The sequence below is a fragment of the Pararge aegeria genome, chromosome 8 (genome assembly GCF_905163445.1).
Source record: "Pararge aegeria chromosome 8, ilParAegt1.1, whole genome shotgun sequence".
In the NCBI taxonomy this organism is placed as follows: domain Eukaryota; kingdom Metazoa; phylum Arthropoda; class Insecta; order Lepidoptera; family Nymphalidae; genus Pararge; species Pararge aegeria.
Genome location: NC_053187.1, coordinates 16683860 through 16707650, shown reverse-complemented (window position 1 = coordinate 16707650; position 23791 = coordinate 16683860). Strand labels below are relative to the sequence as shown.

Sequence of the window (23791 nt, the reverse complement as noted above, 5' to 3'; positions counted from 1 at the left end):
GGCTCACCCAAACACACACACACACTCACACACTCACAGACACACACACACTCACACACTCACAGACACACACACACACACAACGGACGGAAGACGGATAAACAAAATAAATAGGTACGATTTGCGGGAAAACCCGCAAAATATTAAAACTGCGGTTATTTAAGTATAAAATAGAATAAGTATAGTACAGTGATATGGACATTGGTTATCGTCTGCCAAATTTAAGGGCAGACGACATTTTCCTACAAATTGTTTTTTTGTTTTTTTCATTTTCCTACTGGGTTACAGTAACAGGTGCACTTTTTATATGTGAAAAAAAAAAAAACAAAATTTGTACAAATGTATGTGTTTCGGTACTTTTTTATCTGTTTCGTTTTTTAATCTTTTATGAGCATTATTCCATTTTTTTCATTTTTCAAAAATAATGATTTATAAATAAACATGATAAATCAACAAACAGTGAGCAAAGGCTATTATCTCTTAAAGCGGTATTTTACAGACAAACCTTGCTTCATTAGCGGTGAACAAGAAACTCCTAAGAAGAAAAACAGCACAATTTATAGTTGGTACCCATACTTTATTAAATATCTATTTGTAAAAGAAAAGAAAGTACCGTAAAACTTTCTGTACAAGAGTTATTCCTTTATCACCTCACGCCGCCTAAGTTTAGTTTCTCGACGGTGTTGTACGAAGAGCCACCTGGGAACAAAAAGTTTCTGAACTGTATTTATAAATATCGACAATAAAATGGAAACAGGAAGTTGCAGAACTATACTAATAAATAACGACAATTACGCGGAATAAACGTTTTGTATTTCGGTAACAAGGTTTTTTTAAAGGATCTGCTGAAGTGTTTATGCGATTTGATGGGAGCAGTAAAAGTCTTTTAAGCTGGTTTAGCAGTTATTAATTTTGGATATGAGCCATCGACTTATTATATCGTTTGCTTAAGGTACATAAATCATTTGTGGGACTGCGATTCCACTCTCATGGGGCCGAGTTAGAATCCCAGCACGCATCTCTTTCTATTCTGAGTTACATGCGTATTAAGCAATTCATATATGACTTGTTTCAACAGTGAGAAAACATCGTGAGGAAACCTGCATACCCGTGAGTTCGCCATAATGTTCTCAAAAGTGTTATTCCTAATAACCACTTTTAGACCTACCGTTGAATTAGTTTAAACAATGTTGAAAATCACTTAAATATATAAATGCTATATACGAATACCCTACTGAGAAAGTTAACTAGTTTGTTACATTGTTACAATAACAACTTCTGAATTTATTACGGTTTTTTCCAGTAGAATCTTTGATTCATCTTTGGGTGGTAGTGTCAGTAAAATTAGCATTTCAAAAGTGCTCCTGTTAGGACGACTTGAAATTAATGGAATTTTGATATGTTTTTAGAACCTACAAATAGATTAACTGGTAATAATTATAAAAATATCACTCGCACAAATTAAATGCAAATCTGGAACCAAATTTCTAATTTCTTTTGTAACTAGCAGAACGGAATAGAATAGGATATAATACTAAAAAACTTTATTGCAACAAAACACAATAGGAAAAACACAAGGAAAACAGTAATCGTACTTAGTGCTAGGTGCAAAGGCGGCTTTATCACTAGTGAACGTAGTAACTAACACGAAGTGATCTTTTAAAGGCAACCTGAGCGTGTGAAGTCGAATGTTTTTTCCGGGTTGTTAGATGGATCGAAGAAATAGTAGGTTTATATAAAAAGACAGAAAAGAGGATCTTGAAATAGTTCTTTATTAGGTAAATAAAGGGATAAAGTTAAATAATATCTCGATATATCTTTTTTCATGCGATAATGCATATAAAAGGTTTTGACAATCGATTGGGAGTGTATGCCAGATTAAAAGGACAAAATATACCTACTATTATGTAATCAATGAAGTTATTCACTAAAATATGATATCCATGACCATATTTCTGACTAAATCGTTATCATTATCACTTTAAGAGTACACGGTAAAATAAATAAGTAAAATTTTCTCGACACGATATAATTTCAAAGTGACCTCTAATGCGCATTACCTAAGATTTACATGGTTATTTAGAAATAGGTATTGTTTATTTGAGTTATGTTTATTTTTATTTGAGGAACTAAAAATATCAAAATTGAAGAAGAAATGGTAAAGTGCACGGACTGGCCACGTAGAATTTCAGGTCGCGTTTCAGTTTGCAACGTTCTGAAAACGGTCATGTCACGCTCTTAATGTTATAAAAAAAAACATTATCAGATGCGTGAGTTCGTGGATTCTTTCTTTTGTTATCTTTTCACAAGCGAATTAATATTAAGTACCTGAGAACTGAGAACGTATAGTTTTCGTTTTTTTGACGGCCTCTCGGGCACATCAGTGTATTGATTCCCCTCGGGGGCTTATTAAGTGTGGACTACAGTTATCACCATCCCTCCTCTTCGTGATGTCGTACGAGGCGACTAAGGAAATATATGGGAAAACGGACAGCAGCGTCCTCTGTTCTACTTCTACGATTCACTGCTATCACCGTTTATTAACCCGTCTGCACAGTGTGGTGATTAAGGGTAAGCCCTTCCACTGGGAGAGGCCTTCAGTACATCAGTGGACTGTTATAGGTTATTGATGAATTATAATAACAGTTTATAACATAAACAAACAAACTCCCACGAGAGTAGACTTGAGACAATGCTCAACAACATGGTCTCGAGGGAGCTTTCGGACGAGGCTAATTACTAACCTCTCGGCATACCCGCAATGTTATTTACTTTTTTCCTGGCTAAGTTTGTTGTTCGCTTCTCAGACCAGCGCGCATTTAAAAGCCTTTAGTTTGAGTTCATGAATGTAGTTCTCTGCATATCCTTTGCGAAAGGTGCAAAAGCTTTTGTGCGATTGAGTTGTCTGTAGATGCTTTTATAATATGATTACTTATGGCCCAAGGTAATTAACGACCATTAGTATAAGTTTAAACAATGTGTTAAAACACATAAATCGGGTTACTATACGATTGATTAATTTCTTAAACACAAGGAAGCAGGCTCCGCTCTCATCCCTCACAAGATAGCAAACTCTAAATATTGTAAACTGTGAAGTGATGTTGAAAAAGAGCAATTTGCTGAGTTTTCATGCCGGCTCTTCTCGGTCTGCCTTCCAGTGGTAGAGTCACTACAAACAGACTGACTTGAAGTTTCAAAAGAGCCTATAAACTAGGCCTACTTGAGAGAAATAAATTTTGTTTTTTTTTCAATTTTGCAATCATCTCACTACCATGTATACGTTTTATGGGGCTATTTGAAAAAAGATATAATTCTATGACAGGGGTCAGATATAATATAAGTGGGGTCGTTCTCGGCTTTTCTTTCCCGGGATGTTATGTCCATCTCCTGGGTGAAAGCTCAATCTCATTGCAAAATACTGTCAAGATCAGTTTTGCTGCTAAGCCAAAAAAAGTAATGATATTTTTTTTTATTTCCTTAGGTAAAATACCTCGGTTCTTTTTCTGGGATCAAGATTATTCTAAGGTCTGACTTGTGCAAGCTATTTCTATGCTAAATTAATGAACAACCACCACTTCCGGTTCGCGAGCTGATCCCAAGATGAGGCGATTGGTAGAATGGGTTTAATGTAAATACAATTCCCTTAAAAGGTTCACTCACTACCATCTGAAACTGCATCAAAACTTTTCAAGCGAAATTACAATAACAAGGGCTAAAGTGTAACAATACAACTTATAACGAAATTGAAATATAAATAAAACTAACAACAGTAAATTCATGTCCGCCTAAATTTACAGCGATTCTTTGCATAAAATTCAGCCAGCACTTTGTCTCCAATGGGGCAATAACCGCGATTTTTTCGTACCTTCGGACACCATGGCCCCGGGGTCTCCAACGGATACCATATGAAACTCTCTATTAGAGAGGCATACTTACGCCTTTCACCGTTAGCCAGATGCTTCCAGTCTTGATGCTTTCTTCCTGATGAGGCTGCTATGTCCAAGCATGCTGCCTCCCACAAGAAACGCCGGACCCCGTTCCTAGGGAACCAGCGTCAATCTACCAGGTCTCAGGTAAGAATACAAAGAAAAAACTTACGTCAAAATACTGATAGCAGGTAATGTCATGCTTGCGCTGTATATGAAGACTGCCCCAGTGAAAATGGGTATGGTGCGAGCGTACAATGCGGAGTACGTGGGGTCGAATACGAGAGCCGCCAATGTCTCCACTAGACTGAAAAGCGAGTTCATTTTTCCTGTAAAATAGAACAACTTTTTAAATACCATAGAAAATAACTCGTAGAGAAGGAAGGGGATAAACTATATTATTTATATGTATGTATACACAGATTACAAACACTTAGGGTCAAAATAGCTGTCCTTGGCTGTTCCGGTGAAAATCCACGCTGTGCCAGCGATCACTAAACTACTGCTATAGCATTACCACAGATATCGCTGCCTACATTGTATTTTAATATTTTATTTTTATTTTTGGGTTTGTTTTTAGTTTATTTAAGTTTATTTAATTTAAAGGGCCGATTGGCGCAGTGGGCAGCGTACCTGCTTTGCAAACATTAATGTTCATCACACACACATTATCCATTTGTGGAAATCGAACCCATGGTCTACGACTCAGAAAGCACTCGGCTGTTAAATTTGAAGGTGACTTACCCATTTCCTCCGCGCGGACCAACTTGGATGCCATTGACCGGAGTGACGTGAAAGTAGTTGCATTCAGAATCTCAATTATTGGCACTGAAAAGAAAATCTTTACATTTAACATTTTTCGTTGTATATGTATAGTTATAGTTATGGTATTAATAATTATTCTTTATAAAGTCAACATCTCCTAAAGATGCCCGGTGTCGGAGCAAAACGTGCGTAGAGGGTACATTGCGGAAGATCTGTTCGGTGTGGAGTGTAAAGATTGAAGAAATTGTTAATTACACTATACAGATTCTTCTGCTTTTCGCGGAGTCTAGCAAATTAAGCTTAATTTTATATAATACTAGATATTTTCCGCAACAAAAAAAAAATTAAAGTATTCAGTGTCGCTAAGCCTTAAATGATTGGTTTGCTGCTGAGGAGTTATCTCCTACCACAGTTTGGGCGAAATAAAAAAACATATTATAACCTCTATAGTACAAAAATAATTATTTAAATCGATTATAATTCGTCGGAGTTATTGTGTAAAATCGTCAAACACTCATCCCCTCTCCCAAAGGAACTGAGCTTAATGTCGTGATAAAAAGTATCCTATATTACTTCTAACACTTCCAAAAAAATGTGTACAAAGTTTCATGAGGATCGGTTTAGTAGTTTTTGCGTGAAAGCGTAACAAACAAACTTACATTGACATTTATAATATTAGTAGGGATAGGGATAGGGATATCATGGAATTCCGTAGAGTAGCGCATGCTTCTATCCAAAAGTTCAATTTACCCATAAACATTTGTAAGTCCGTATAGACGAAAGCGATGTAGACTGAGCCAATTAATTTGCTGGATATGGATATGAGGCAAAGCATGGAATCGTGGAAACCCCAGTGTTTACTGAACACGCTGATAGAAAACAACGCACCTGAAAGAATATAATTTAAATGGATAAAATATTCGATTTAAGGCAAGATTGCTTCACTTCTCTCTTTTATTCTTAAGAAGTTATACTTCTTTTAGCGCGATGGAGAAAAATTATGAGAGTGAATTTTTACGATGCGCGCGCACACCGACACCTGAATTCTACATCGTAAAGTGAAATCACAAACTGAAAATCGATAACTATGTGCATGTATGTGGTTTTGTAGGTAAACTAAAAAAATTATATGAAAATTAAATTTTTAGTACACCAGAGAATCTTCCACATAAATACGTAGGTATATTATTATCTTTACAAATTAAAAAAAATAACGCTGTAAAAGTGCACGAAGATTAAAATAAATACACAAAATTGTTTAAATTAACCTAAAAATTATTATAAAGAGACAATGCTCTTAGAATCACAGTCCTGTTAATTTTCCGTAAAAAAAGCAGAATATATTAATTACCTACTCTCTGCTTTTCATTTCTCATGACTGAAATATTTACTGTCGCCTTCGGCTCAAATGATTTAATATCTTTGATAAAATAAATGGATTCATTTATGCACTTGTGTTACAATTTAACACTTGTTTTTTCAGTTCGTGTTTTACTAAAAATATTAAGTGCTGGCACCGTAAAAGATTTTTATAGAAGTTAGTTATTTTTTTCATAGAGCAGATTGCTCCAGATTCCGAACAGTAGGCAGGAGAAACAGACATACAGACAAAGTATTTGAGTTCTTTCATCGTTTAAATGGTAAGCTTAAGCATCCTTAGTATATTACCATCCCACAGGCGAGAAGAGAGATAGCATGATCTCTTTTTATGAGATAGGTGTTTAGGGGTGAAGCCCTCCATGCTGATCTAATGCGGTCTTGCGGGTAAAAAAAATGGCAATTAGATCGAAATAGCAGACATAGACTTCGTTATTATCTATTTGTGTCTATAGATACGAATAAAAAGTGTGATCGCCTACTGGTTAGGACTTCAGCTTCCGTTTCAGGTGTGCTGAGTTCGATTCCCATAAAGAGCGGCGCGAGGGTCCTGCAGATCTGAGAATTCTACACTATATTCTCAAAGGCGTGTGAAGTCCACTAATCCGCACATGGCCAGCATGGTGGACTTCGGATTAAACCCTTCTCATTCTGATTCTGGGCCGTGAAAGTTGCCGGTATTGGGTTGATTATGATGATATATATCATCATCATCACATCAACCCATTACCAGCCCACTACAGGGCACGGGTCTCCCCCCACCATGAGAAGGGGTTAAAGCCGCAGTCCACCACGCTGGCCCACTGCGGTAAGGTGGACTGATGATGTATATAATATAGATAATATTATATATTATGTAGATATAGAAAATTTTGCATTATTATTATATGTCGTATTCATTCACTTACCTAGGGAATGCGTTATAATACTGTAAGTGGAGTAGATACTGTATTTCAAAGCATCCCATTTAAGTCGATATCTCACAAACATGTATGTGATTATCCTCTCGCCTGTAAATGGAAAAATGAACTTTAAAGTTAGAAACTTAAGGTTTTTAATGCTACGATCTGTAAGAAAAGCTACAGAGTTCAGTTTTCTAGCTAACAGTGCATATTTAGCTTAAGTACTATAGCTTTTTCCATAATGTTTTAGTATGGGTCGATATTGACCCAGGACTTTAGTCTTTGTGAGAGAGAGTTCGTAAAAGTCTCAATATTGTGCATTTTTAATTTTATTGCCAACAATCTGACGGACGGAACTATCGGGACCAATGTATGAACTTGCTCTCTGAAACACGAGAGTGGATAACATATATTTCGTAACTTTACCTTAACCAGATAGTTTTTACCTGGCTAAGTTTGTTGTGGGCTCTTCTTAGACCAGGGCGCGTTTGGACCCCTCCTAGCTTTAGTTTTAAGTTAACGAATGCAGTTATCACCATTACTAACATAAGTGTAACATGTTAAATATATGAACGCTTCATAAGTGCCTGTAATAAGGTCTGCATTAATAAAATATTTTTGAATTTGAATTTTTTAAATTTGAATTTTTCGAATTTGAATTTATATTACATATTGCTGCCCTGTGTCCATCAAGCTGAGGCATATAGGTGTTAAGTCCCACGTGAATTTATATGCATCGGCCACGCTCTTAAGACCGCAATGCTACTTGGCAGCAGCAACAAACATGCTCGAGCACGAGCTCTGTCCCAGTAACTCTATAATTACTTCTAGTAGTGTATTCTTGACAGTAAACAATAATAACTTTTGTAACCAGTAAACTAACAAGGGGGTTTTGCACGTAGTATTTACAACTAGCTTGTGCCTGCGACTATTGAGTCTTTAAAAAAAATCTACGGGAACCGTTTAAATACAGTTAATCGTATTTTCTATACAGATAGACGAGACAATGGGTAGAGGTAACTCTTTCGTGGCGCGCATGCTAAGTAAATATCCTATGACTATTAGTTAAGCTGTTAAGCCTTCATTGGTTACAACCAATAATTTTGTATCCTGCGGCAAGAGTTGATGCTCCCAGCTATACCTACATCGGAAACCAATTTTTTTTTTATTTCACAAAAATGCAGTTGATTATTCCGTTTCTGGAATAGCTTTCGTGTGCTAGGTTTCATGAAGCTCAGAAAATGGGTTGAGATGAACATAGGTAAAAAATAAACCAACACCTTCACCTAACCTTCCGAACCGGTGGTAGAGTCACTACAAACAATCTGCCTTGACGTTACAAAAGTGCTTATAAATTAGGCCTACTTGAAATAAATGAATTTTGAATTTGAATTTGAACAGACATACCTACGAATTGATATCATTAGTATGGATATTACACTAATATCCATAAGCCCCATGTTTGTCGCAATTACAAATAGCTTATTTTGTTATCTCGTGATCTTTATTATCAGGCAAAATAGGCTCATGGTTCTGATGATATTCATACGTTATTTGTTTATGCATAACGTAGGTATCTATTATAAATAATTACAACAATATGTTAAAATATTGCGAAATGTCTGATTACAGTTGAAATACTACTTCAACTCTTCCTTATGGTAGAGAACGTTAAAAACGTAGACTATTATACAAAACTCGAAGATTTTTAAGCAAAATTTCTTCCTGCTTATGATTTGTCATAATAGGCTTCTTCGTAGTTGTGCAGTCTTGGCAGAGTGGTCGTGGGTGCTGAGATGAATTTCATGGCGTTAGGCATCATTGGATTGCACTGCTTCCCGCGCGAGTCTTCTCCACTTTTGTTGGTTGGTAGCGTGTCGAAAGCATTCCACCACAGTTGTCTGTGCAGCGATTTTACCGTATCTGTCCAACAAGTAGGTGACCGCCTTCTTGCCCTTCATAAAAACGGCATCTAGCGGGTTATTGCAAAAGTTGTCTATGCTCTTTTTAGTTCCTTCCGCGCTTGAATTAATGTGTTATTTTACACGCTTGATATAAAGCCTTTTTTTATCATATTTTTGACGACCTGCCTGGCGCAGCGTTGAGTGCTACGGATTAAAGTGACAGATCCCGGGTTCGATCCGGGGGCAATTTGGGAATTTATAATTTCTGAATTTTCTGTGGTGTGGTCTGGGAGGCTTTGGCCGCGGCTACCTGGCCGCCAAGCGATTAATCGTTCTGGGAAGAAGTCCCGTAGAAACCTATTGGGGGTATGGCACCTCCATAGTACAATTCCTGGTGGAAAATAATGTAACTTAAAACCCCGTGTACTTACTCCAGTTAAACGTGCTAGCTAATTATTTCATTTTGATTAGTTCATTTTATAATAATCTTTTAAACGGCCGTTTGACGCAGTGGCCTTACATTCTGGCCTGTGTCTATGCCTGTGGATGCGATTCCCACAACTAGAGAATGTTTGTGTTATAAAAATGTGGGAAACCTGTTATTAGTTTAAAGTCAACCAATTTGTCAATTACTTAGTATCTACTACTGTTGGTTTTCCAATTAAAGAAAAATAAAAATAAAATGAATGTTTTTCAGATTCTTGGTGTTTAACTGTCATCAGTTATCTTAGTACCCGTAACACAAGCTACGCTTACTTTGGGGCTAGGATGGCGATGTATTGTCGTAGTATATTTATTTATTCAAAGGTTTGGCAATAACGTTACCGTTAGAGGCGCTGTCGTAGCATATTTTATATCTTATTATATATTATTTATTAAATAAATTTAAAACTTACCATGACTCGGTCCGTATATAATAGCGACCACGATTAGGGTGAGAATTATTTTCTTTCTTGTATTTCCGGTCCTCTTTTTGAAAGCCATGCTTACTGTCTCTCTTACTAAAGACACTAAGTCAGATAGGGCAACTGGTTTCGCCTGAAATTAGAGAGTACGTTGCATTATTCGTGTGATATAATAATAGATAACCTTCCATCATATATATCATATCAACTCATTAACGACCCACTACAGGACACGGGTCTCCTCCTACTCCTCCGCCTCGTAGTCCACTACGCTGGCCCAGCGCGGATTGGTGGACTCCAAACACCTTTGAAAACATTATGGGGAACTCTCAGGCGTGCAGGTTTCCTCACGATGTTTTCCTTCACCGTTTAAGCATGAAATTCAGATTATGCTGAATATAACATATTGTTTTTATTTATAACTAGCTATCCCGGTGTACTTCGTACCGCGGATCTTTTTTTTTGATGAATGTTATATTTTAATACTTTTTATCCTGTTCCGGACTAACAGAAATCCAAAATCCAAAAAATTATATATCATAAAAATTGGTCCAGCCGTTCTTGAGTTATAAATGATGTAACTAACACAACTTTCTTTTATATCCTCTGTAGTCGTTTACTCTTGACGGAGTGGTCGTGGTTGACGATGATACATTTTCTTTGGCTACAGCATCCCCCGCGATGCGCCTCCACTTGTTACGATCTACAGCGTTTCGGGAACATTGGACTATGGAGGTTTCCTTTTATATATATAGATTAAATAACAAAAAAAAACCTGCTAGTAGTGGTCAAGATCAAAGCGCGGTTCCTAACCAGAATGGCTAAACCTAGCCATCTATCTCATTCTCAATAACCTATAACATGGATGACCTATGACTCAATAACCCATAATCACCATGTTGGGCAGACGGATTGGTGGTCACAGTAGTTGGTAATTCTATTTCAGACGTTGCTACCCATCCTCCGCTATATTCCTTTACGCCTCATATGACTCCCGCGGGAAGATGGGGAAGAGGAGGGGTGGTGACAACTGTACGCCGAACTACAGTCACCACATGGCAACATCTTTTATATCACACATGAGGTAAGTGATAATGCTGCCTAAGATGGAGCGCGCTTGCCTAGAAGATACCTATTTACTCTTGATTTATAGGTACTCATATTGTAGTTTCTGGGGAAAATGGAAGCTGGAAGACAATTCCAGATACTTGCGGAAACGAAGACGCAAAACGCTTAGTACGCGTCCGCGGTATATCAACCACGTAGGGATGCAGATCCTTACGGTGCCTCGCGGTCGATCGTAAAAAGGTGAGGAGGCAACTAGATCTGTCTATTATCCATCTATCTCGACTAATATTAAAACTGAAGAGTTTGTAGTTTGTATGCAAAATAAGAGAACCGCTTTACAAGGTCAAACCTGTTATTAAATCGTTAAAAGCATGCATTTCAAGAGTAAAGACTTTTCATAAAAGAAGTCCAGCAAACGTGGCGCTGTTCTTTGTACAACTTCAAGCTTTGGAAAGGAACATCGTTATGGAAAATCAATGAAAATCCCACTTATATCGGCACATTAACTACTAATACTATAACTTGACAAATGGATGGACACCAAAATTTCTTCCCTGCTAGTTTTCAATAATCACAACAAACAGACAAAAGTACTGTTTACAAAAGACTTCTTGCATATGTCAAGCTGAGCCACTTGCCATATGGCAAGAAGAGAATATATATATCTTTATATGAAGATATTTAATTTTGTGTTAACTGACTGACAAAAATAAACACATAAAATTAAACATGAATTATTTTTAAGCAAATTTGGTTCTACTTATTACCCTGAGTCTTCTTTCGTAAAAGTATTTTAGTTGCGAAATGAATATCACGGAATGAAATCCCTGCACCTATAAATGTACGATTTACTAACCTTCTCGTTCTCTATTCCGGGTTTAGTTTTCGCCTTCAAACAAACGTATCCATACGTGAAGGTTATCAAATATATGAGCAAAGACAGCGTGAAGATCCCGTAGTAGCCCCATAACGTCAACAATATTCCACTCAAAGCTGTACCAATCGGAATACCAGCTGTCATACATAAGTTGACGAGACCAACACGGAACGTCCTCGATTTCTCGTCAGTGATGTCACCTATGTAGCTAAAAACACCCAAATACACCAAAACCCAACCACCAGTTATAGCAGGGAATATAGCTTCTAGGAACATGGTAACTTCAACGGAAATTTCGTAAAAGAACACCGTACTCAGGATGTTGCTTATACACACCAAACATTCTCCAAGAATCGGTAAAAGAATGCAAAGCTTTCGGTTCCCGGTGCGGTCACTCCAAGCGCCCATGAATATGACAAATAAAGTTGGCACTGCGGTTTGTATAACGCTTTTCCATGTTTCAATAGAAGATATAACTTTCTGCACTTCACCTTCGTAGAACGTTAGGTTCCCTTGCCTCTCGATCAAAGCATCGCATATACTGTCATTGTAGTTTAATTTAACACGGCAAGCTTTATCCAAATTTAAGTTCTGTATCGCAATCCTGGCTAACATTGATGGTATAATGAGACCGGCCAGTATGGGTTCCACCGTTATGTTTGATTTTATGTCCCATAGTTTTTTGAAAAAGTTCCTGTTGTCAAATTCTTCTTTACTCATTGGTTTCGCATCCAAGGGTTGCTCTTCTGGTGACGGTGCCTTTGCGTCTTCAGTCATGACCAAAATAGTTACCTGCGTGGATGTTGAAGATAAACTAAAGTGTACTTTGAATTTATCTGTTCGTTACGTTGTCAATCATTTATCTTTGCGCTAGATGTTTATTTAAAAAAATAAGATTTCTGCAATTAAAAAAGGTATTGGTTGATCCATTTTTGTTAAGGTTAAGCAATTAATTATATTTTAAGCGAAAATGCACGAAATCCAATGCATGAGAAGTTAAACTATACGTAGTGGCAACATTTTGTAATAATTAATATTATTTCTTTTTCTACAAGATACAAGTCTTAAATATTTGCAAGGAATAAGATATTGGATAGAAGCAGGCGTTTCTTTGCAGAAATCCATGATATATTATGAAAATAAAGCTTAATTTTCATAATATAAGGAATAAAATTTATATTAAGAACATTGAATAGGTTTTTAATGCTATTTCGATCGGCGTTCCATTCAGATAAAAATCGCATCATAAGTGCCATCTATACTAGGCCTACTTCTTTATTCATAAAGGTTTATTTATAAAGATGTCCATAAGTAAATAACTCTGTTACCGGGATTCACACATGAAATTTCTTCCAACTGATTTATATAAATTGGGCTTTTTAATTTATTGGGCCTACTTGAATAAAGATATTTTTGCCTTTTGACTTTGATTCACAATATATCAAATCCTAGATTAAAGTTTATATGTACAGTATATATATATGTATAGTTACAATAATTTGCGTTTATACCTGAATGCAGTCAAAAACTTAAAGGAAAATACAAAATTTTGAATTTGAATTGAATTGAAAAATAAATTAATAGAGTTCTCAATCCACGATCACTTAAGATAGGTGCGGATATTAAAAAGGTTTAAATTTCCAATAAAACCTAAGGACATATGAATATTTACATTCTATCCTATAACCTCGTATTTTAAAATATGTCCATTTTCTATACTCAATCAATCCGTAATCCTTACATTTATCACTTAGCAAAGTTGTTATAAAAATGTCCATATAATTTATAATAAATAGCAACTTTGCTTTACAACTTATCAATAGATTACAGATAGATTGAATATAGAAAACGGACTTGTAAGTACTTATAACAGTTATATTGAACCGTGAAATCTAATCGGTTTCTACGCCACATCGTACCTGAACGCTAAATCGCTGAGCGCCACGTTTATGTCGGTATACATATACAAATAATAAAATATAAACTACTCACTTCACCACATCTCACAAAGATACAGTTAATTGAAATATATAATTGCATTCACTACAAATTCAAACAATCACGATGTACGATGTCTATAACATGAAAATAGTTTCAATTTTATAATTAATTTTCTATATATGCTATTATCACAATACGTTATTGCGTAATGATGAAAGCTGAACACTCTATGTATAGCATTTATCATTATTTTAACATCCAGCTAATTACTATTTACACAGGGTGATTATTTTGCTACTATATCGACCGTGAATTGATAACGTAACAATACTGTAATTGTAACATTACTGTTTGTACATTGATTACTAAGAGCTCTTTGTTGTGTCTGTTATGTTTACTTGGTGAAGGGTCAACGCGCTTACAAAGAAACCACACAAAAATAAAGAAAGGAGAAGTAGAAATTTATGTTTATATAATAATAATAATAATAATTCTTTATTTATATATAGTCCCATATTTTTTATTAAAAAAAAGACTTACTAATTATGTATTCCTAAAAGATAATAAAAATATAAAATTAAAATTGATTATTAATTAGGACGGCCGACTGGCGCAGTGGGCAGCGATCCTGCTTTCTGAGTCCATGGCCCTGGGTTCGATTCCCACAACTGGAACATGTTTGTGTGATGAACATGAATATTTTTCAGTGTCTGTCTGTTTATCTGTATATTTAAGTATTTATGTATATTATTCATAAAAATATTCATCAGTCATTTTAGTACCCATAACACAAGCTACGCTTACTTTGGGGCTAGATGGCAATGTGTGTATTGTCGTAGTATATTAAAAAAAAAAAATATATTAAAGACTGCTAAGCAAGCAGGCTGGGAAGCAGGCCACTCCGCTCTCTTCTTTCACAAAACAGAAAAATTCTAAAGATTGTTAAACTATAAAATGATATTGGAAAAGACCAACCACCAAAGCTTTTTATTGTTTAAGTAATCCTTTGTATTCATTGCAGATAATGGAATATATTACTCGATTATAAACATCAAAAGAGATCATAGAAAACGAACCGAAAAAAAAGAATGCCACTCAACCTTTAAAGGTTGTATAGTTTTATACAGATATAAATCTTTTTGTATTAAAAAGATTTCGTATACAACGTGACAAATTCTGATCTCGCCGGCGACGCAAAAGTTTGCTACAAGTATGAAGACAGGCGCAAACTCTCAAGTTTAGTGACACCTTCGCGTCTCTTTTGTACGAAGTTTGTCTATCGACAACAGAAGATTATATGATTCAAATATAAACTTATATTTTCATTTTATTAGCATGATTTATGTTTTCGACATTTTGGCAGCTGAATGTTTTTGCTAGCACCGAATTAGCATTGGGCAGCAACTTAGTGGATCTAAGATCCATATATATACCTTGCTTATGTGAGAAGTATAGTCTAAGGCTCGTGACGTGTCAAACTTTCATACAAATACGTTAACCTTAACTACTGCCAATTTCGATCATTCATCATATCAACCCTTTATCGGCCCACTACAAGATTTAGAGGACGTTTTAGAGTCGCAAATCTTGTACTTCTGACTGTTGTTTTACAAATACTGTGTCTAAAGGCCCGCGCTAAAGAAATGTAGTCAAAATCTAGCTTTAAATTAATGCAAATAATTATTTAACTTAAATATTCAAGTATTTCAATACTACTCCACGATTCATCATCATCAACACAGCAACACCATTACCGGCCCATTACAGAGAACGGGTCTCCTCTCACAATGAGAAAGGGGTTAAGGCCGCCACGTTGGCCCAGTACGGATTGGTGGACTCCACTAACACGACACGATTCGAGCGAAACAATCTTGTACTAGGGCTACTGCTTGTGATTAGTTAGAGAGTTAATAATGATAGCTTGCTTAGAAAGTCCTTTATCATTGAAGAAATGTTTTATATGGTAATGGTTTAATATCTAGATCCACTTATCTTGAGTCCAGGAGGTCTGTGGTCAGCAATGGGACAACAAAAGTGGGATGAGAGGGAAGAACGAAAATAACTTAAAACTTAGCAAATTTTAATCTATATTCAACACAAAACAGACCGTGTGTCATTCAAATCAATGCTATTAACTAAACTCTCTTCCTTAGGTTTGCATTCTTCATTCTTTAGTTTTTCTGTTGCGTTTATAGAGTCTGTTTTACTGTCGATTACTTCCTTTTTATTTTGTATATAGAACCATCTGAAAAATTGTTAAAGTAACATTAATAAGTATCATTTATAATCCATTATAGTTAAACAATATTGTTATATAGACTTTGATTTATCATACTAATATTTCAATTAGTAAGTACTCTAAGAATATTTCGAAAGACAATTTCAATCAGTAACATAAATATAAAAACGGTGATAGCCCTGTGCTTGCTTCGACGGTGAAGGAAAACATCGTGAGGATACCTGCTTGCCTGAGAGTTCTCCATAATGTTCTCAACGGTGTGTGGAGTCTACCAATACCACCGCACTGGGCCAGCGTGGTGGACTAAAGCCTGAACCCTTCTCATTGCTATGGCCCAGTAATGGTTTGATAATTATGATGATGATGATGAACCTAATGATAAGGGGGGGGGGGGGGGAGGATGCGACTAGGGGACTATGGCGAATTGATAAATACCAATCAATAGACGACAAACAAAAAAGATGCGTGTTAAACCGACGACGACGGTGCGACACGGCTAAATATGCATAGTCCAAGTTTAGTTTTCCAAGTTGTGTCCACATACTTTGGGTTATAGCTTAGAACAAAACTTGTTATTACTTATATTTAGATCTACTTTTAGTTATTACCTGTTTTGTGTACCTAATAACAATAAACAAATAAACAAACAAATAGGGTGGACAAGGGGTGAGAAATTCTTGACAGAAAAGTACAAATGTGTCCCGGTTTTTATTTATACCATCTTACCCGTAATGTAACATAGGCAAGTATCTTTTATGTTATGTATTTCAAATTTATTTCAAACCTTGAATTCTAAAGATTGAAATGCATTATTGCATTTCCGCGTTATAGAAAAATATATAAAAATAATCATACACAAATATAAGAATCGGTGGTAACGTCAGTCCAGTACTGCAGTAATAAATAATGCCAGAGTCAATTTTAAGGGACATCATGTATATCCACGAATAAATAGGTCCAAATATCATCGACGTTAGCACTTCTGTTAAATTGAAAACTGCGGTCATTTTCCCTGAAATTACGTTAAAAATACTTTACACTTACTTACTTTACAGCCATTCAAATATTTTCGGTTACTAGTTTGGAATCCCTTATCACCCAAAAATCATCTATTTATTATATTAAAAACCAGCTTACGTATGTTACTTTTATTAATATATAAACTACGACAATACACACATCGCTATCTAGCCCCAAAGTAAGCGTAGCTTGTGTGATACCCATCACACAAGCTACGCTTACTAACATGTCTGATGAATATTTTTCTGAACAATATACATAATCAAAATAATCATAAATACTTTACATATAAATAAACACCCAGACATCACACAAATATTTTCCATTTGTGGGAATCGACCCCACAGCTATGGATTCAGAAAGCAGGTTCGCTCACTGCGCCAATCGGCCGTCATCTTAAACCCGAAAGTAGTCTATAAAAGTTTTACACAATTTTTGTATCAGTAAAGTCCACTGCCGGACTATAGGTCTCTCCAAACGGCCGCCGCAAGAAGTGGGGGGGTAACAACTGTATTCTGATCTGCAGTCAGCACGCGGTACAATTTAATAACATAAAATGTTGATGTCGAAATCAAACAAGATCGATACAATACCTAACTCATCCGTGGATGCTAATTTAGAAGATATAGATCTCAAAGCGGTGAACGAAGTTGCGTTAAACATTTCTATGGAAACAGCTGAAAAGAAAAACAAAGGACGATTAACTTAAATGATTTTTTGTAAATTATTTATATTAGAAGTAAAAATACTTATAGTGCAGTTTACTAGGCTGCATAAAATTAGTAATTAATAAATACCCTTACCCTATATTATAATATATCATTTTATAAAAAATTACCAGATGAAATCCTTAAGATGTCTCTAATAAGTTCAAAGTTTATATAAAATGTAAGCTTATAAAAAAATCCTGTTATAATATTAAGCATTATATGTATGATAAAAAAAACTTGGGTATAAATTGCTCTAACTTCATAGCTAAACATTAACTCGACTGTGAGATGGTGATAACAAAAAAAGTTAAGTTACTGGCTAAGTTTGTTGTGGGCTCTTCTTATACCAGGGCGCGTTACGAATAATTCTAGCTTTAGGAATTTTAAGTTAACGAATGCAGTTATCACCATCACCTAACATTATTGTTAAATGTATGAACACTTCATAAGTGCCTGTAATAAGGCCTACGTAAATATAACATTTTTGTATTATAAATTTTTTGAATTTCATCTAGTAAAATAAATAAAGTTTGTTATGGATAAAGTTGTTGCGACACATGTGTTTATACGAATCGATAAATCAGGAGCTTACTAACATCGCTTAAAGCAGTATTTTTTTCATAATGCTTACATTTTGTTTCGACATTATAATCCTCATTTTCTTATTAGTAATTTTAAAATAATTCTGCTGTATGCGATGGTAGTAAATCCCCAGTTACATACATTAATATACGGTATATTACAATTTCTTACCGATATACATGTGTAAAGAGTTTCTAGAAAGACCTGTTGCTAAACCTCCAACAATTTTGCTGCAACTGGATATCAGACCTAGTGTTGCATCTCCCCATTTCCACTTCCGGCTAAATATACTGATTGAAATTAATGCACCTATAAGATATTTAAAAAAAGAAGTCATTTCAAAACAGAAATTTTATAAAACGGTTATAAGTGTGACTGCGATTATGAAGAGAAATAAAACAAAAAGGATACAATTTTTTTTTTTCATTTAAATTGACGGACCATGCAAATCGCCCACCAAATGGTAAGTAGAATACTATCGTCTATTGCTCTATCGCTATCGTCTATCGCTGCAAATTGTGACCTTGTTGTGTCCATCAATTCGAGACGTATATGTTAAGTCTCATCAGTGGCGTGCATAGAGGGAATGCACAGGGCATGCAGAAGATATAAAATAAAGAAAATCGCCAGTACGAGTTTTGAAACCCTATGGATGGGCATTTTAAGAGTTATTAAAACCCACTCTTAAGTAAGTATTTATAACTCGTACTAGACGTTTTCTTCACTTTATATCATCTGCATACCCTATGCATACCCTCTTTGCACGCCACTGAGCATTTTGTGCCTGTATTACACCAGCAATCACGCTTTTTAGACTAGAACACAGCATTGTAACAATACTGCTTAACGGCAGAAATAAACATGGCAATAGCACTACCCCGGACGAGCTCTGCCCCAGAAAGTTCAACTACTACTAAAACTGAAGCATACGACAGCAATCATGTATGTCAAAGAGAAGGCAATATTTGTTATTAGTCAAATGCCTATTCCAAGTACTTTGCGTGTAGAAATTGTATTTTTTCATGCTAGATTTGGAGCAAACAAATAAAGTGGAAACTTTTCTATACAAACGTTACAATATATTCAAGTACAAATAAAACTGCACTCACCGAGCGCGTGTATGCAGATGTAGAAAGTATTATAAAAGCTGTATTTGAGAGCATCCCAGTTAAAGCGGTACCTAGTGAAGAGATACCGCACCGTAAACTCTCCTGGAAAGTTTTAATTCATATTATATTTAAACTAATAATGAAACTTCACATTTTTGAAATACAGTTAAATAAAAGTATAAATCATAATTTTTTTTATAGCATTGCTTATATTAGAAACCGTCAGACATTGTCCTGCACTGAAAATCACTGAAAATAAAAAGACTAAAAACAGTTGTACCTGATACAACCACTGTTTACTTGATAAAAGTATAGTTGTATGTTTTCGTGTGTATAAAACGAACCAAATTAGCATATATGTAGAATTTATTAAGCTTTAATTATATTTAATAAGTATGCCAAAATTATGGTATACATTATGTAATTAGTTGAGAGATAATCTTAGCTTGGGCCTATTAATAATAAATACATATAGGCCTTTATTCAGATACTCTTAGTTTATTTACAATATAACTTAACAAGAGAGCAGAAAGCGTGGGTACCGGGGGCTCGAATTCTTCTTAAAGATTTGCCAAAAAGGGTTTGCGAGTCCTTGATCCTAGAGCCCGCTAGTACCTTTGGCCAAAGAATTAGTTTGGCCATTCAAAGGGGCAATGCTGCCAGCATCTTAGGAACTTTGCCTCGCTGGGCTGGTTTCGAAGACGTTTTCGATTTTATTTAGTTTTATTTTGGTACACACGTTATTTTAGGTTATGTAACTTAACTAAAATAATATTATCAGCAACTGCATCTGTTTGTCTTAAGACAAAGGCCTCTTCCAACTTTTTCCATTCATGTGGATCTTGGTTTTCCTTGACCATATGTTTCCTCGGGCATAAACTGCTTTCAAAATCCCCACTAAATTTGACAAAAAATTACCCAACACACTTTGTTGTGTATTTTTTTTATTCCTCTTCAAGTTAGCCCGTGACTGCAATGCTGGTAAGTGATGATGCAGTCTAAGATGGCAACGGGCTAAGTTTTTAGTAGTATGGTCCTGATTTGAATGTCACAGTGAGAGTATCTTTAACACGTTCTATACCAAAGAGCGACTTGAAAGATCCACAAACACCACCTGCATCCTATAATTATTAATCCTATACCATTTCCTTACTGTCATAAATAATTTATGATAGCCATTATAAAAAAAAAAACGAACGTAAAACATCACACAAGCTACCTTATTTTTGGGTTTATTTTTTTCGATGGGTCCTTGATGTAAATAACACCATGAATTATAATTATTAAAAAAAATTATTATGGCGTAAAATCGCCATAATATTTTTTTTTAACAATTGAGCAAAGATTTCTAATACCGACTCTGAATGTTCTTGTTTCTTCAGTAGATATTTTACTGATGTAACTAAAAGCTTGTCCACGTAAATTTTCCAGCAATGACCTATTGTTCATAAAATTGCTTCTAAGAACATAGTTCGAGCACTGACAATTTGTTAAAATTAATATAATAAATTTGCATCAAAGGATTAAATGATAATTATTATTATTACACTTATTAGTGTTAAGTATGTTTCTCATACAACTCTGTAATTCTCCAAATATCGGTAGTAGGATAATTATTTTTCTATGTCCAGTCCTATCACTAGAGGCTCCTAAAAATAGAACCAATAAACTCGGTATCGCCGTAAATATGAAATTTTTCGACGCTTTCATCGAGGCAATAAGTTTTGCACAATCACTTCTTCTTGCTGGTACAATGCTCCTTCTTTTTCAATAAGAGCGACGCACACTTTGTCATAAAAGTTCAAGTTAACTCAAATTTTATCTATATATATATATTTTGAGTTGCTAATCTCGCTAGGACTTCTGGTACGACATAATTCACTAAGAAGGGTTCAATTGTGATATTGTTTTCCTTGAATGTTTCCTTTCTGAGTTTTTATTTTTCTTTTTACCAAAAGGAGTGACCCCTTAACCTTTTGTTGCCATGTCCTTCGAGAATTTGCATCAAATGATTAAATTACTGAGTTTTGTCTATAGCTTGCAGAATCTTAGCTTTTCAATTTTACTGTAGTATCAGCTTTACTTGCATAGTGTTATCAAGAAATAAATATTGTATATAAATAAAACTGCACAGATATATCAAATATTTTGTTTGTTAGGTGTACACAATATATACATTAAGACCATACTTTTACGCTATTGTAAATTAAAATTTTCTCGTAATACTTACTGTTATGATTCATTATATAAATGATAAAGAGGGAAGATTTTTTTGTTTGTTTGTACCCAACAGGCTCAAAAAGTACAGGACAGATTTTAACCATTTAGAAAGCTAAAACTATCGCGAAGTAACAATAGCTATAATTTATTAAAAAAAATGGAGATCCTTAATAATAAATAGTTTTATCATAAAGAGTATTTGTGTAGATGTAAAATACTTTTTAATCCATTCCAATCGGACATATAATGTAGAAGTTATCGCGAGTAAAAAAAAATTAAGGACTACCTACAAAACATTTATTTTAAGTGATTCGATACGATTGATTTTTACAAGAATACACAACATACACTTTGCTTTTAAAACAAATATAAACGCGGCCGAAATTGCGGGCAACAGCTATTATGATATAAGCTTAGTGTTAATCCTAAATTTCGTCTCAAAAAACTTTTGAGTGCTCTGATTAACAACTAATCAGCAATATTGGATATAAATTCGTAGTAATATTGGAGTTTTTTTATAACACTTACCATAAGCTGGTCCATATATAAAAGCAATGGAGCACAAAACTAAAATAGACTTTATTCTGCGTCGATTAGGTCCCTGTTTGAATGCTACCGCCAATGTATCTTTGACATGTTTAACATCAAAAAATGACTTGAGGAATCCTTGGATACCAATTTCATCCTGAAACAAATTATTTTATAAGAAACTTTTATGATTATCATAAAAAAATCCATCTCAATGTTTACTTCTGGGCACGGTAGGTACATAATATGTAGAAACATGATAGTATTGCTTCTTTGCATTTTTAGACTTGGCCGTTGGGCTAGATGTGCGCTAGCTCTTTGGTCGCCAGATGCGTATTTAGTAGTAGTAAAATTTTTTGTGTACAATAACCAAGAACCCAATATCAATAGCAAATGCCGCAAAATCTAAGACCTTTAATGTAAATAAGGCACTAAATTAACTAACCTAACTTGTGACTTAATTGAGAAAATTGGACACCAACATAATAAAAAAAAGTGAAACGCCGCCAACGTTCTAACGCAGATCTCAAACCCAGGGTTTGCTTAATGGATAGAAACTAAGTGGATAAAATAGCGTCACTAGGGGTTGGAATGAGTGAAAAGTTTTCCCATATTTAAACCTCATGGCTCAGCGATATCTGTGAACCTCACCCTAGGGGTGCCTCCTGTGAGGCTTGAACCTGGACTCAGAGTGACGCTGGGTGGTCTGGGTTTTTGAATCAAGGGATTTGTCCGTACACCTAGTGTAAAACCTTTGAATATGTTTCATCTGTGGTGCATTGTCGGTCGTAAGGTATGCCAAATTGGCCAAGGTGCAAAGTTCAATACTACTTGTCCCCTGCCGCAATTTTCTTATCTGAGGCCGAGGTGCAATGCATTTAATCAACTTTTACGACGCCTTTGAATTATTTGTGCATACCTCCTTTTTGACAGTTTTCGGTCGTTCGGGATCCTTAATATAGAAGAATCCATGACAGATACTAAAGCAAAACAAGAGCGAGCTTATAGTAAAAACCCCGTAATATCCAATATGTTTTAGTAATATTCCACTAAGGGCCGTTCCAATGGGCCCTCCGGCAGTTAAACATAGATTTGCAACACCAACTCTGAAAGTTCTCGTTTCTTCACTAGAAATTTCACTAATGTAACTAAAAGCTCCCATATATGTAGTAATCCAGCCGCCAGTTATTGCTGGAAATAATGCCTCAAAAAACATGGTCACTTCCACTGGCAATTCATAGAAATAATATGCGTTAAGTATGTTACTTAAACACATCAATAGATCTCCGACTATTGGTAGTAGAACACAGATCTTTCTATTTCCAGTCCTATCACTCCAGGCTCCTATAAAGAGAATCAATAAACTCGGTATCGCAGTTAAAATGAAATTTTTCCATGCTTCCATCGAAGCAATAAGCTCTTGTATAAGCAGTTCTTCTTTCTGGTACATTGTTCCTTCTTTTGCAATAAGAGCATTACACACTTTGTCCCCATATTTTAAGTTTACCCGACAAGCTTTATCAAGATTCAAATTTTGAGTTGCTAATCTAGCTAGGACTCCGGGAACGACGTAAGTCATTAAAACAGGTTCTATTGTTATATTATCTTTGATATATGCAATCTTCTCTTTGAAGGTTTTCTTTCTCGGCTTTTCTTTTTGAGTTTTCAACGGTTCTTCCTCTTTTGTTGCCATATTGTGCGTGATATTGCATCAAATG

The 23791-nt window shown here is 35.2% G+C and overlaps 2 protein-coding genes across 4 annotated transcripts; both read right to left on the bottom strand.

Annotated features, from left to right (window-relative positions):
* Positions 1-635: 635 nt before the first annotated feature.
* Positions 636-13797, bottom strand: LOC120625807 (proton-coupled folate transporter-like). Of its 2 annotated transcripts, none has more exons than XM_039893024.1 (8): positions 13644-13797; positions 11704-12623; positions 9771-9912; positions 6977-7078; positions 5442-5579; positions 4671-4754; positions 4099-4255; positions 636-699 (listed from the first exon to the last, which is right to left on the bottom strand). In XM_039893024.1, the coding sequence occupies exons 2-8, from the start codon at positions 12499-12501 to the stop codon at positions 636-638; spliced, it is 1485 nt and encodes a 494-aa protein (XP_039748958.1). In that variant the 5' UTR covers positions 12502-12623; positions 13644-13797. The 2 variants fall into 2 exon arrangements, with proteins under 2 accessions (XP_039748958.1, XP_039748959.1); XM_039893025.1 differs by having other exon boundaries at positions 11704-12516.
* Positions 13798-15733: 1936 nt separating this feature from the next.
* LOC120625735 (solute carrier family 46 member 3-like) lies at positions 15734-23791 on the bottom strand. Of its 2 annotated transcripts, XM_039892905.1 has the most exons (7): positions 22993-23791; positions 22074-22230; positions 19326-19427; positions 18388-18525; positions 17518-17601; positions 16760-16916; positions 15734-15910 (listed from the first exon to the last, which is right to left on the bottom strand). In XM_039892905.1, the coding sequence occupies exons 1-7, from the start codon at positions 23764-23766 to the stop codon at positions 15757-15759; spliced, it is 1566 nt and encodes a 521-aa protein (XP_039748839.1). In that variant the 5' UTR covers positions 23767-23791; the 3' UTR covers positions 15734-15756. The 2 variants fall into 2 exon arrangements, with proteins under 2 accessions (XP_039748839.1, XP_039748840.1); XM_039892906.1 differs by lacking the exon at positions 16760-16916 and having other exon boundaries at positions 15778-15910.